A 14,803-nucleotide genomic window follows, 5' to 3' on the forward strand; every position below is an offset into this window, starting at 1 on the left:
ATGGAGTCACCGGCGGCAGCAGCAGCAAGGGAACGACGATGGGCGTGCGAGTGGAGCAGATGTGATCTGTTCGTGGAGGCTAGGGCCGCGTGGGAGACGTGGGCTCGACCCACGTCCGAGTCTGTGACAGCCCATAATCCGACGTCTCAGATCGTGGCCCAGCTGTCAGAGAACTCTCCGTTAGTGACTGACAAAAATAAGCGCGTAGGTGTGAGCTCGGCTCAGCTTAATCCCGCAACCTGCGTCGCGTCGCGTCGTGACGAGACGGGCGGCGGAGGAGGAGTGCGCGAGGGCCTCTTCTCTTCTCATGCTCCAATAGCATGTAGAAGAGAAACCCTTATAAACCACTCCAACTTTCCTTCCACTAGCGGGTTGGGACTAAACTTCCCACTACACCTAGTGCCATATAACCCACATGGGCCCTTAGAGATTTTTCAGAAATTGCTATATGGGCTTAGAGCCCATCTCAAATTTCAGCAGTGTACACAGAAATACACATCACATACTCCTGCCATCTCTCGCACACATGATGATCACATACAGACATGCTGTTGCTTCTGATCACAGATAGTCCTCTCCCTCAAACAAATACATCTATACGAATTGGGCTGCATATAATTAGGAGAACGTTATGGACCTCAAGGTGGGTGCAGAAATTTATTAGCTCAATCTACCTCCCATCACTGAAAAGACAGAAGAAAAAATTGCTTAGTTCTGAATTTCATTGAGCATCTAATAAATAATTTAGATAGTGATGACACATTGAGCTGGAATCAGTTGAAACAGAGGTAGTACATCATAGTCAGTTAGGTAGTGCAGTCACTACCCACTAAAAAAAGTAATGACATATCCTACAGGAAAACAACAATCAGAAAATGATTATAAAAAACAAATATGTTCCCCATAGTCCGTTGCCTATCGCTTAGAGCATACACGCACTGTGACATGTCTGATGAACATCACTGGACAGAACCTAAAACTGGAGTAACATGGAGCGACTTCAGAAAATGGAGCTAATGACGATGTATATGCCTACTTTCTGGTTCTAAAATTTCATGGTTCAGTTTACTGTTATTCTGCCCTACTTCAATCAAATAATCATGCAAACAAAGCATCCATATACATGCCAAGAATAATGCTAATTTTGGTGCTAACAGTAGGGGTGCTCAGGTGTATGACGTCAAGGAACACACTAACAGGTTGTTTTTCCTGGAACTTTGTTCCTTCTGTGAAATCTGAATATAAATGCAACTGGAACATAACTATCACTCAAACTTTTGACTATGTGTAGGCCCAAACTTGGTCGGATTAGCATGGTTCAGTTTAGAATAGAGGAACACCACAACAGATGTAAACTCCAAGGTGTAAGTCAATACTGAATCTTCAGATATGTGTCTTGTTCAGACAACAAACAATCCTGAACAAATCTCTAAAAAAAATTCAGAGATGCAAACATGCTAGCCTCAGGTGTAGTAACTTTCATGGGGAGAAATACCTCTGGTCTAGCCGCCTCAGGCGATGGAGGGCTCGACGGGTGTTCTTCTTCCGCCGGCGAACTCGGCATAGTACGGCTGGACGGATGATTTTCCTCCGCCAGCGACATTGGATGTTCCTCTGAAAGTTGCAATGTGATGGGATTTGATGAAGATTCTGGTCGAGGGACGCGGCCTGATGGACGTTCCGGTCGAGGATCCCTCCTTATGACAGCCAAGTCCAATCCGGGTCGGGAACTACATGCTTTTGCCTTGGAGAAGAACAGAGACTCGAACTCAATTACATTTGAAATTGACTTATGTTGGAGAAGGACACGGTCTCCAATTCCATCCAAATCACGACACTGCACTGAAGATTTAGAGAACTGAAGCTGGCCTCGCTGTTGTGTTCGGGCGTCCATCCAAATCACGACACTGCACTGAAAATTCAGATAACTGAAGCTCGCTGTTGTGGACACTGAACCGAAAATTCAGATAACTGAAGCTCGCTGTTGTGTTTGTGTATCTATGTGATGGGGGCGCCGTCAGGCAGGGATGTGTGCGGAGCGCCGGTTGCTGGCCAGGCCAGCGACGTGCTATGTCGTAGCTTCGCCGGTACCAGCGGTAGCGAGTCCATCTTCTCCTCGGCGTGGCGCCTAGCCGCACCAGCTCCACGCCAATCACCTCGGCCGTCCACTCCTCGCGCACCACCGACTGCACCAACCGCGGCAGGTCCAGCGTGCCGCCGTCGCCATCCTGCAGCGACGCGTGCGTCAGGGACTTGCCATTGAGGAGATCCAGCAAGAGCACGCCCAGAGAGTGTCGCCGCGCGTCCACCACCTCCGGGGCGCGGTAGCCGTCAACGCCCGCATCACGTCCTCAAACCACGGCGGCCGCCCCTGCCACTGGAGGCGCGTTCTGCTGCTCTGCTGGAGCAGTGCCCCGAAGAGCGGGACCTTGAGGTCGCCAAGCAGAACGGAGAAGCGCCTGCCGCCTGCCTGGCCTGCCGTCGGGAGGAGGACAACGAGAGGAGCGCCCGTTCGTTCGCCGCTTGGGCCACGGCAGCTCATTCGGCCCAGCCGCCCGCGAAGCCGTCGTCCATCTGGAACCGCATCACCCCGCCTGCCTTGGAGCTCGCCGCCTCCAACCACCTCTCCATCGTCCTTCGCCTCGATCCGTCCGTCCCATCTCCGGATGGCGCGCCGGAGAAGCTGGGCCGTAGATGCCTCATCAGGCTGCTGGCTACCTTCGCTGCCGCGGCGACATCCTCCTCATCCTGATTCTCTCCTTCCTCGTCGGCACGGCCTTGGGGTCTGCGCTGGTGGGTGACAGGTGCGCCTCCGGCTCGTAGTCCCCGTGCGGCGCCAGGATGCGCTGTGCCTCAAGCTCCCCACTCGCCGGGGCCCCTGCTCCGCCACCTCGTCCACCCGTTCGCCGCGACCACCTCCAACTGCCGGTCTGAATACCAAGAAACAGAGGATACGCGGAAGGGATTTTTTTTACCGAATCGTTTTCCCCAGAGCCACTTACGTAGGTAGTGTGGGTTCAATTTCCGAAAAAGAGAAGGGTCTTTCCGTTGCAACGCACGATTAGAAGCTTTATATTATTATTACTAGCACAAATGCCCGTGCATTGCAACGGGAGTGTAGAAAAAAATATAACGGCCCAATATGATTAGTATGAAATGATGGGTGAGAAAAAAAAGATGAAAGACGAAGCTTCGGAGGCTCGCTACTCTAAACTTGTAAGGATGATGCTAACAAAATGATACAATAAAATGACACTAAACTTTTTCTTTGGAATGTTATTCTGATGACCTCACCAGTGATGTCAGAGTTGGCAACATCTGATTCACGTCCACATATGGCATAGATCTTGGTGTATGGCCAACGAAACAATCAGATGAAGGATAATGTCTAGATTGTTGACGGTATCTAGATTAGTATATTGGTGTGAGTTATTAAAAAATTTCTCACCAAGTGCAATATGCATATCAATTCGATGTCAAGAGAAAATGCGTGAAAAGACACTACGCATTAACCTTACACAGGATTGATCGAGAAACAAATTAACCCAGGTTATTCGACTGCTCCAATTTAGGGCCCACAAAGTGGGTAAGGAAAAAGTATCCCCTTTGATCTTGGCCATCACACAACAAACTTATCATTAAACCGCGCCAAAGCAAAGGGGTATTTATAATTTTTATAAAACTAATCTAGTCGAGCTGGACCTAAGGGCCGCCCTACATGAGCTACACTCTGCACCTACTTCATACATCGTTCCTCATAATCCAACTTGCTTTTAATTGTATTTTTTTCTAGAATGCATTAACATTTTCTTTTTAAAACACACGGACACTTTCTTAAATCACATAACCTTTCTAAAACTACAAAACTATTTAACATGCAAACACTTTTAGAATTACATGAACATTTTTAAAAAGGGTGATTTTTTTAAGAAAATGTGAACAATATTTCAATACATAAATTCTTTTTTAAAAACTAATACAAACAATTTAAAACGCAAAGGCACTTTTTGAAAAATCTTGTATTTTTTCAAAAAGCACAAACACATTTTAAATTACAGAACCATTTTTTAAAGTATGCAGACACTTTGTAAAATTATATAAGCAGATTTCACGAAAAAATACGAACCACTAATTCTGTAGGATGCATGTATAGAACTTGAATCCACGTACATATATGGATTCTGTATCCAAGAAATAACCTTTTTAGCACAAAATAAAAAAAAATCTATCTATACCTAATATCTTGTGTGTATCTGCGTATAATGAACTCAGAGGTATTCATCTGTCTGCTCAACATGCGTGCACGCCAGCGCTAACACGTTGGTTGATAGCCAGAAGAAACCAGATGCCTCGCTGGCGCTCCAGCGTTATGGTTCCACACGCTATCGACAACCCAATAATACTATAAAGAAACATCCATTCCCCAACCCCGACGAGCTCCTCCTCGGGACGCGCCGCCTCTGCTGGCTGCACCCACCGCGGCGTTCATTCAGCATCGATGCCCGGCGGCGGCAGCAACCTCGCCGGAGAACCACGGCCCCACTTCGCAGCCTCTTTCTTTTCGCTTTTATTCTTCCCGTTTCATTCCCCCTCTCTCTCTACTCCCTCCCACAGGAACGGGCCATGGTCGCCTCAAGTAGGCCCCAACCGCCGCCGCCGGTCTCTACGAAGAGTTCGTGCCACCGGATCTGCGGCCTGCGCTGTCCCCATTCCTAGATTCGGTGGAGTTCACCCGCCATCCCGTGCCTGCACGCCCAAGCCGATGCGCACCCCTCCCGCGGGCCGCCGCTTTGCCCCGCCGTGCATCCCAGGTTGGGTAACAGGGTCCTATATTGCTCACCAGCGGCATATCCTTTTTCTCATTATCATCCATCCATCCATCTTCCTCCTTTTGATTTCACTTTAAGATCATCTTCTTTCTCAGTTTTAATTTCTTTGCCCACTGTTGCCTATTGATCCCAGCCGGGGCTCGGAGTTGGATGGTCAAGAAAGGAGGACATGGAGCGAGGCGTTCTTGGTGGCCGTGCACACGGGGCAGGTGTTCACAGCGGGTTCGCACACGCCGCACAGGGACAGGTGCCGGCAATGGAGCAGCAGAACGCAGACGTCCCACGGCGACGACGCATGGGGGTTTGCAGCAGCTGGTGCACGGAGGCCGGCAGCGATGACCTCGTGGCTCTTAGCGACGCCAAGCCACGCCTGGCCCTCTACTGTCATCTGTACAGTGTACACATGCCATGGCGGCCGCGCCATCAAGCTCCAACACCAAGCCAAGCCACGCCTGGCCCTCTGCCGTCATCTGGACGCATGCCATGGGCCAAGTTGGACACGGTCCGGGCCGGTCCGGTCCCTGACCGAGCCGCCGTTTGGACCGGCCGCCGGCGGACCGAACCGGACCGGACCGACCAGCGCCGCGGTCCTCTTTTCAGGCACCGGACCGATGGTGGTGAAGCTCGGGCCGGACCGAGAGGACCGCCCATGCAAGCATATGGCGACGGTGAGCGGCGGTGCATGGCGACGGCGAGCGGCGGCGCACGTCCGCAGGAGTCTAGGGGGCACGGGAAGGAGAAGGAGAGGGAAAATAGCCGCGGTCCTCGCCCTCGCCACGCTCGGCATGGCCGTCTCCAGGCTAGCCGAGAAGAAGCGCATGGACACCTCGAGCGGTGCCGGCGGCGGCGTCACCATCAGGCTCAGCGCGTTCTGGCTAGTGCCCCAGTTCTTGGTGGTGGGCGTCGGCGAGGCGTTCGAAGACCCCCGAGAGGATGAAGTCCATAGGCACGGGTCTGTTCCTGGCGTGGCTCTTGTTGCCTCCTGGTTCCAAAGAAAAAAACTTGTTTCCTCGTTGTTTCCTATTTTGTGTCACGTTAATTCTGTTGCCTCGATAGGATTCCACGCGAATCAACCTGTGGTTGAGTTGGTTAGGTGGACAGTGGTATCCCCAACCCACCAGGGTTCAAATCCTGGTGCTCGCATTATTCCTGGATTTATTTCAGGATTTCCGGCGATGCACTTTCAGTAGGAGGAGACGTTCCCGTCGACGACGAGGCGCCTACGGTGACTTCGTAAATCTCAAGATGATATGCCGGCTCAGTCTCTCGGAGGTGCTCATAGGGGTAGGGTGTGCGTGTGTGCGTTCATAGGGATGAGTGTATGCGCGTGTATATGAGTGCTTATGTCTGTACTGATGCTCAAAAAAAAAAGATAGGATTCCACGTTGCAGGTTTGTTGCATGTGCCATATCTACCTTTTTTACAATGTGCATGTTACAAATAAGTAGTGCATGTCACGTATATGTCCACGTTCATTTGTAGTAGATTGACTCGTACATGTTCTGGCCTGCCTCTGATCGGTGGCACGCGTTAATAGGATCGTGGGGAGGCGTAGAGGTAGGAATCGGTCATGATCTCCGAGATGTGTGGATCGCACGGAATAAAAGGAATGAATAACCGCTGAATGCGCGCGTCGCTGAATCGTGTGCTGCGCTGCTTCGGTTAACCGTGTGGGACCGATCCAAAACCGGACCGGACCGAAGTTTTTTTAGGCTGATATTTGGTAACCGGACTGGCCACTTTATTCAGCGGGCCAAGACCGATCGGTCCGGTCCTCAGCGGGCCACGAGCGGGCCCAAAAGCCTGCTCGTGGCGTCCACCCTGAGCTATGGCGTCCGCGCCCTCAAGCTCCAGCACCAGCCCCGCCTTCCTACGCCGCGCCGCTGCCCGCGTTCCTCTGCTCCGACTGCGCCCAACACCCGTGCCGGCGACCCCTTCGGCCCTCGCCACGCCGGCGACCACCAAGAACCCCGCCACCTCCTCGCCTCCGCTTGCGACGGAGGCCCGCGGGTGTGGGAGCCGGCAATGGCCGCGGCCTTGAGTGTCTCCAGCGGGGGAGGCGGTGGCGGCGGGCTGCGGCGGGGCTGGGGCCGGCGGCTCGCGGCAGGGGGTGGCGGAGCGCTGGAGGTGGAGATGCGATTGGGAGTGTTTTTTTCTATCGCTCGTAACTGTTCGGGTTGACCTTGGACCGCGGGTTGATTCATATAAACTTCAAGGGCTTTTATGCAAAAGTACTAATGATGGATGACCATATATAAGCGATAGCTGCTTTATTAGTAGGTAAAGATTTATTACCACTTGTCATCACCATCAAACAATGTTCGTCAATGAGACATCATATAGCAAGTTGGTCACTAGTCATAATCACAACTCCTCATCATCATTATCAACTCTAACACATTGTAGCACATAATAACACATTCTAGCTACGACCTACTCCTCTCATAGGACCTACTCTACCCTCTCTTAGGTAAAATATCATAAAACAAGATAGGCATTGACGCTGCATTAAGAAAAATTGACTCTCCATAATAAAGAACGGAGATCATCTTGTCTCCAAGTCTTGGCCTACGTACAATGTTGCTTCCAAGTAGCTCTCTATGATGGTTCAAACATTTTTTGAAATCATCTATTATCATGGCTTCCTCGCTTTTAGAAATCCGGCATGGACAGGAGTGGTGTGGATACTGCGGCTGACCTGGCCGTGGTGGCCGTAAGCTCATAACATTAACGCGACCTCTCGTCAACATCAGATGAGGCACACAATCCATCGGGACTTTTGTTCAAAAACACAGTAATAACTTTGTAGTTAGCAATATAGTTTAGTTTTAGAAGAATTTATGCAAAAGATGCACGGATGTCGTAATAGTTGAAAATCTTTCCATGATATCTCCATTGATGTTACCGTAGTTCAACACGTGCACTAGTGGCACGTATTAACCATAATGTGGAGGAGTTTGATAATAGCTATTGTAATTCTCAATATCAGTAAAAAATGCGATAAGACCATCTTGCTCCTTATAAGTTAATTGTCCTTCATCATTGTAGTAGTAGGTTCTGTCTAGCATTTTCCGTACATTTTTTGAAGAATGAAAATAAGCTGTCAATGGAAATAAACTGTCAAATATTTTGAAATAAACAATATAAATTACTTAGTAAATATGTTTAAGAAACTCACACAGCGGTAGAACTGGAAGTGTGTCAACAAGGACCCAAATGGTCATATCATTTTCGTCGATGTCAGGATCACCAAGATCGAAGGTGAGAAGCATACCCTCATGAAAATCATACGCCTTGCAAAGGGCTTCATAATTCAGGCAACCAAAATTGGATGAGTTCACAGAATTGTATAGATTTACAGCAAAATCATAACCATGATGGGTCCTTAGTTGAATTATCTTTGTCTCCATTCTTTCATGATCTTCAAAACCCATCTTTTCCAAGACATAGCGTCTTGCATGGCATGGGATAAGCTGGTCGAATTATAGAAGACGGAAATTACACGTTGAAGAAGCAGAGAAGTCGTGCAAAAAATAACAAAAAAACTTGTCGTCGTTGCGTACCATTTCAACACCGAAGGTCTCTTGGAGCTTGATGCTGAAGCGTCGACCTTCTACCAAGTGAGGCCTGTCGCACAGATTGCGCTTATCTTCGCAATACTCGCACATAGCGAATTCCCTTTCGTCGTCAGACATTTCCTAATAGGTAATTAATAATCCATCATCGAATACATATATAGTAGTTTGTAGCAAAGATCATCATATAACAACTAAAACACCTAAAATTTGTAGTCTGTAGTAGTTTGTAGCAAAGATCATCATATAATACATCATGAATACATATATAGGAGTCCTCTGCCGAGGCGACGACGAGGATGCGGGATAGGCATCGTCGACATCGAGAACAAAATGGTTAATTATGAAAACAAAATTAATAAACGCAATAAGCAAAATTTGGCATGACCTTTGCTATAAACAGGACATATCAAGCGCCTGAAATTTGCCCGACGTAAATGAATTGACATTTCTGGCAAAACATAGGCCACTCGGAAAAATATGACATGTCCACTGCAAATTTGCATATAACAGGAAAATTTGCTTTAACTAAAAAAAATAACAACAATTGCTTTAACTAAAAAACACCTACAATTTTGTTAACTACACCTAAAACAACTAAAGCACTTAAAACTCTTTTAAATACACTTAAAACACCTAAATTCTATCAACTACACCTAATTAAAAACCTAGCTAAATTTCTGTCCTAACTTTAAAACCTAGCTAAATTTAAAAACCTAGGGTTCATACAAATTAACTAGGGTTCATACCTAATCTGTCCAAGCAAGGGTTCGATCATGCATAACCTAAATTATTCTAATAACCTACATTTTTTCAACTATAGAATTCAAAATAACTACTCTAATAACTATAACTAGGGAGGGAGGGAGGAGAAGGAAGGAGGGAGGAGTACCTCTTGGTGGAGGAGGGCCGGTGCGGGAGGAGAGCCGGCGCGGGGGCCGGGGTGGCGGGCGGAGGAGGGAGGCCGACGCAGGGGAGCTGGGAGGCCGGCGGGGAGGAGGTTGGCGCGGGCGAGGGTGGCCGACGCAGGGAGGAGGGTCGGCGCGGGGGACGACAGTGCGAGGGCCGACAGCGGCGTGCGGGGGATCGAGAAGGCTGGAGTGTGGGAGTGTGAGTGAGAGGGAGATGAGGCCGGCCGGGCCGGGGGGCGCGGGTAGTGGGCTTAACAGCAGCGCGGGAAATGGGCCAGCGCTACTGCTAGGCCCACTTGCTGTAGCGCAGGTTGGACGACAGGCGCTGCTGCTATTTTTTGACCGGGGGGTGTGGTGTATTACCCTTAGCAGTAGCGTGGTGCTGAGTAACAAGCGCTGCTGCTAACTGATACCAATAGCGCTCTTTATAGCCATCGCTACTACTAACTAGTAGTAGCATGGGGTTATAAACAAACGCTACTGGTAAACTTCTATCTATAAGCGTTTTCCTAGTAGTTATCTACAAAGCTCAAATTGTCGCAAAATGTTTTCGACAAGTTCAAATTGTTGACTACGATGAGATTTTCTCACTCGTATCGATGCTTAAAAGTTTGTCCGAATCATGTTAGCAGTTGCCTCATTTTATGAAATCTTGCAAATAGATGTCAAAATTGTATTCCTTCATGGATTTCTTAAAGAAGAGTTGTATATGATGCAACCAGAAGGTTTCGTCGATCCTAAAAGGTGCTAAAAAAGTGAGCAAGCTCCAGTGATCCATCTATGGACTGGTGCAAGCATCTCGGAGTTGGAATATATGCTTTGATAAAGTGATCAAAGCATATGGTTTTATACAGACTTGCGGTGAAGCCTGTATTTACAAGAAAGTGAGTGGGAGCACTACAACATTTCTGATAAGTATATGTGAATGACATATTGTTGATCGGAAATAATGTAGAATTTTCTGAAAAACATAAAGGAGTGTTTGAAAAGAGTTTTTCAAAGAAAGACCTCGATGAAGCTGCTTACGCATTGAGCATCAAGATCTATAGAGATAGATCAAGACGATTGATAAGTTTTTTCAATGAGTACAAACCTTGACAAGATTTTGAAGTAGTTCAAAATGGAACAATCAAAGAAGGAGTTCTTCCCTATGTTGCAATGTGTGAAGTTGAGTAAAGACTCAAAATCCGACCATAGCAGAAAATAGAAAAAGAATGAAAAGTCATTCCCTATGCCTCAGTCATAGCTTCTATAAAGCATGCTTTTCTGTTTACCAGTCCTATTGTATACCTTAGCATCATTCTGGCAAGGGAGTACATTAGTGATCTAAGAGTAGATACCTGGACAGCCGTCAAAATTATCCTTAGAGGACTAAGGAAATATTTCTCGGTTATGGAGGTGATAAAAGAGTTCGTCGTAAAGAGTTACATCGATGCAAGCTTTTACATCGATCTAGATGACTCTAAGTCTCGATTTGGATACATATTGAAAGTGGGAGCAATTAGCTAGACTAGCACCGTGCAGAGCATTTAGACATAGAAATATGCGAAATACATACGGATCTGAATGTTGTAGACCCGTAGACTAAACTTCTCTCACATGCAAAACATGATCACTCTTTGGGTGTTAATCACATATCGATGTGAACTAGATTATTGACTCTAGTAAACCCTTTGGGTATTAGTCGCATGGAGATGTGAACTAGATTATTGACTCTAGTGCAAGTGGAAGACTGAAGGAAATATGTCCTAGAGGTAATAATAAAGTTATTATTTATTTTCTTATATCATAATAAATGTTTATTATTCATGTTAGAATTATATTAATTGGAAACATAATACATGTGTGAATACATAGACAAACAGAGTATCACTAGTATGCCTCTACTTGACTAGCTCGTTAATCAAAGATGGTTGTGTTTCCTAGCCATAGACATGAGTTGTCATTTGATAAACGGGATCACATCATGAGGAGAATGATGTGATTGACTTGACCCATTCTGTTAGCTTAGCACTTGATCGTTCTAGTTTACTGCTTTTGCTTTTTTCATGACATATAAATGTTCCTATGACTATGAGATTATGCAACCCCCGATTACCGAAGGAACACTTTGTGTGCTACCAAACGTCACGACGTAACTGAATGATTATAAAGGTGCTCTACAGGTGTCTCCAATGGTACTTGTTGAGTTGGCATGAATCGAGATTAGGATTTGTCACTCCGATTGTCGGAGAGGTATCTCTGGGCCCTCTCGGTAATGCACATCACTATAAGCCTTGTAAGCAATGCAACTAATGAGTTTTTGCGGGATAGTGCATTACGGAATGAGTAAGAGACTTGACGGTAACGAGATTGAAATAGGTATTGAGATATCGATGATCTAATCTCGGGCAAGTAACATACCGATGGCACAGGGAACAACGTATGTTGTTATGCGGTTTGACCGATAAAGATCTTCGTAGAATATGTAGGAATCGATATGAGCATCCAGGTTCCGCTATTTGTTATACGTATGTTGTTCCGCTATTGGTTATCCAGTTCTCGAACCCGTAGGGTCCGCACGCTTAATGTTCGGTGACGATCGGTATTATGAGTTTATGTGATTTGATGTACCGAAGGTAGTTCGAAGTCCCGGATGAGATCGGGGACATGACGAGGAGTCTCAAAATGGTTGAGACGTCAAGATCGATATATTGGACGACTATATTCGGACATCGAAAAGGTTCCGAGTGATTCGGGGATTTTTCGAAGTACCGGGGAGTTATGGGAATACGGGGAAGAAGTATTGGGCCTCATGGGCCAAGTGGTGGAAGAGAGGAGGCAGGGCGCGCTGCCCCCTAGCCCAAACCGAATTGGACTAGAGGGCCATCCCCCCTTTCCTCCTTTCCTCCATCTCCTTCCTTCTCCCCTTCCCCCTTCCTTTCCTCCTCCTAGTAGGAGTAGGAAAGGGGAGTCCTACTCCTACCAGGAGGAGGAGTCCTCCTCCTGGCGCGCCCTACAGGGGCCGGCCAGCCTCCCCCCTTGCTCCTTTATATACTGGGGCAGGGGGGCACCCTCGAACACACAAGTTGATCATTGATCCCTTAGCCGTGTGCGGTGCCCCCCTCCACCATAATCCACCTTGATCATATCATAGCGGTGCTTAGGCGAAGCCCTGTGTCGGTAGCAACATCATCACCGTCATCACGCCATCATGCTGACGAAACTCTCCCGTGAAGCTCTGTTGGATCGGAGTTCGTGGGACGTCATCGAGATGAACGTGTGCTGAACTCGGAGGTGTCGTGCGTTCGGTACTTAGATCGGTCGGATCGTGAAGACGTTCGACCACATCAACCGTGTTCTCTTAATGCTTTTGCTTACGGTCTATGAGGGTACATGGACGATACTCTTGAAGGAAATATGCCCTAGAGGCAATAATAAAGTTATTATTTTATTTCCTTATATCATGATAAATGTTTATTGTTCATGCTAGAATTGTATTATCCGGAAACATAATACTTGTGTGAATACATAGACAAACTAAACGTCACTAGTATGCCTCTACTTGACTAGCTCGTTAATCAAAGATGGTTATGTTTCCTAACCATAGACACGTGTTGTCATTTGATTAACGGGATCACATTATTAGGAGAATGATGTGATTGACATGACCCATTCCATTAGCTTAGCACAAGATCATTTAGTATGTTGCTATTGCTTTCTTCATGACTTATACATGTTCCTATGACTATGAGATTATGCAACTCCCGTTTGCCGGAGGAACAGTTTGTGTGCTACCAAACGTCACAACGTAACTGGGTGATTATAAAGGATCTCTACAGGTGTCTCCAAAGGTACATGTTGGGTTGGCGTATTTCGAGATTAGGATTTCCCACTCCGATTGTCGGAGAGGTATCTCTGGGCCCTCTCGGTAATGCACATCACATAAGCCTTGCAAGCATTGCAACTAATGAGTTAGTTGTCAGATGATGTATTACGAAATGAGTAAAGAGACTTGCCGGTAACGAGATTGAACTAGGTATTGAGATACCGACGATCGAATTTCAGGCAAGTAACATACCGATGACAAAGCGAACAAAGTATGTTGTTATGCGGTCTGACCGATAAAAGATCTTCGTAGAATATGTGGGAGCCAATATGAGCATCCAGGTTCCGCTATTGGTTATTGACCGGAGACATGTCTCGGTCATGTCTACATTGTTCTCGAACACGTAGGGTCCGCACGCTTAACGTTACGATGACAGTTTCATTATGAGTTTATATATTTTGATGTACCGAAATTAGTTCAGAGTCCCGGATGTGATCACGGACATGACGAGGAGTATTGAAATGGTCGAGACATAAAGATTGATATATTGGAAGCCTATGTTTGGACATCAGAAGTGTTCCGGGTGAAATCGGCATTTTACTGGAGTACCGGGAGGTTACCGGAACCCCCGGTAACCTAATGGGCCTTAATGGGCCTAGTGGAGGAAGAGGAGAGGAGGCCTAGGGGCTGCCGCGTGCCCCTCCCACCCCAAGTCTGAGTTGGACAAGGAGGGGAGGCGGCACCCCCCTTTCCTTTCTTCCCTCTCTTCCTTCTTCCCCAAGTCCTAATCCAACTAGGGAAAGGGGGGGAGTCCTACTCCCGGTAGGAGTAGGACTCCTCCTGCGCGCCTCCTCCTAGGGCCGGCCGCACCCCCCTTGGCTCCTTTATATACGGGGGCAGGGGCACCCCTAGACACACAAGTTGATCTCTAAGATCGTTCTCTTAGCCGTGTGCGGTGCCCCCTTCCACCATAGTCCTTGATAATATTGTAGTAGTGCTTAGGCGAAGCCCTGCAACAGTAGAACATCAAGATCGTCACCACGCCGTCGTGCTGACAGAACTCTTCCCCGACACTTTGCTGGATCAGAGTCCGGGGATCGTCATCGAGCTGAATGTGTGCTAGAACTCGGAGGTGCCGTAGTTTCGGTGCTTGATCGGTGGGCCGTGAAGACGTACGACTACATCAACCGCGTTGTCATAACGCTTCCGCTCTCGGTCTACGAGGGTACGTAGATCACACTGTCCCCTCTCGTTGCTATGCATCACCATGATCTTGTGTGTGCGTAGGAAAATTTTGAAATTACTACGTTCCCCAACAGTGGCATCCGAGCCTAGGTTTTATGCGTTGATGTTATATGCACGAGTAGAACACAAGTGAGTTGTGGGCAATATAAGTCATACTGCTTAACAGCATGTCATACTTTGGTTCGGCGGTATTGTTGGACAAAGCGGCCCGGACCGACATTACGCGTACGCTTACGCGAGACCGGTTCTCCCGACGTGCTTTGCACAAATGTGGCTAGCGGGTGTCAGTTTCTCCAACTTTAGTTGAACCAAGTGTGGCTACGGCCGGTCCTTGCGAAGGTTAAAACAGCACCTACTTGACAAACTATCGTTGTGGTTTTGATGCGTAGGTAAGAACGGTTCTTGCTAAGCCCGTAGCAACCACGTAAAACTTGC

General features: G+C 47.5%; 1 protein-coding gene across 1 annotated transcript; it reads left to right on the forward strand.

Annotated features, from left to right (window-relative positions):
• The first annotated feature begins 2,694 nt into the window (after positions 1 to 2,694).
• LOC119333051 lies at positions 2,695 to 7,010 on the forward strand. Its single transcript, XM_037606082.1, has 4 exons — positions 2,695 to 2,793; positions 4,717 to 4,811; positions 4,963 to 5,908; positions 6,579 to 7,010. The coding sequence occupies exons 1-4, from the start codon at positions 2,695 to 2,697 to the stop codon at positions 7,008 to 7,010; spliced, it is 1,572 nt and encodes a 523-aa protein (XP_037461979.1).
• The last annotated feature ends 7,793 nt before the right edge of the window (positions 7,011 to 14,803 follow it).

This window comes from Triticum dicoccoides, chromosome 7A, assembly GCF_002162155.2.
Source record: "Triticum dicoccoides isolate Atlit2015 ecotype Zavitan chromosome 7A, WEW_v2.0, whole genome shotgun sequence".
NCBI lineage: Eukaryota > Viridiplantae > Streptophyta > Magnoliopsida > Poales > Poaceae > Triticum > Triticum dicoccoides.

What these genes read in the sequence shown, in the direction of transcription:
- LOC119333051 (XM_037606082.1), top strand. Translation starts at nt 2,695, where the DNA reads ATGCCTCATCAGGCTGCTGGCTACCTTCGCTGCCGCGGCGACATCCTC. An exon ending in TGCCCCGCCGTGCATCCCAG is followed by an intron (nt 4,812 to 4,962) that starts GTTGGGTAACAG and finishes TATTGATCCCAG; the next exon opens with CCGGGGCTCGGAGTTGGATG. An exon ending in TCCACGCGAATCAACCTGTG is followed by an intron (nt 5,909 to 6,578) that starts GTTGAGTTGGTT and finishes CACTTTATTCAG; the next exon opens with CGGGCCAAGACCGATCGGTC.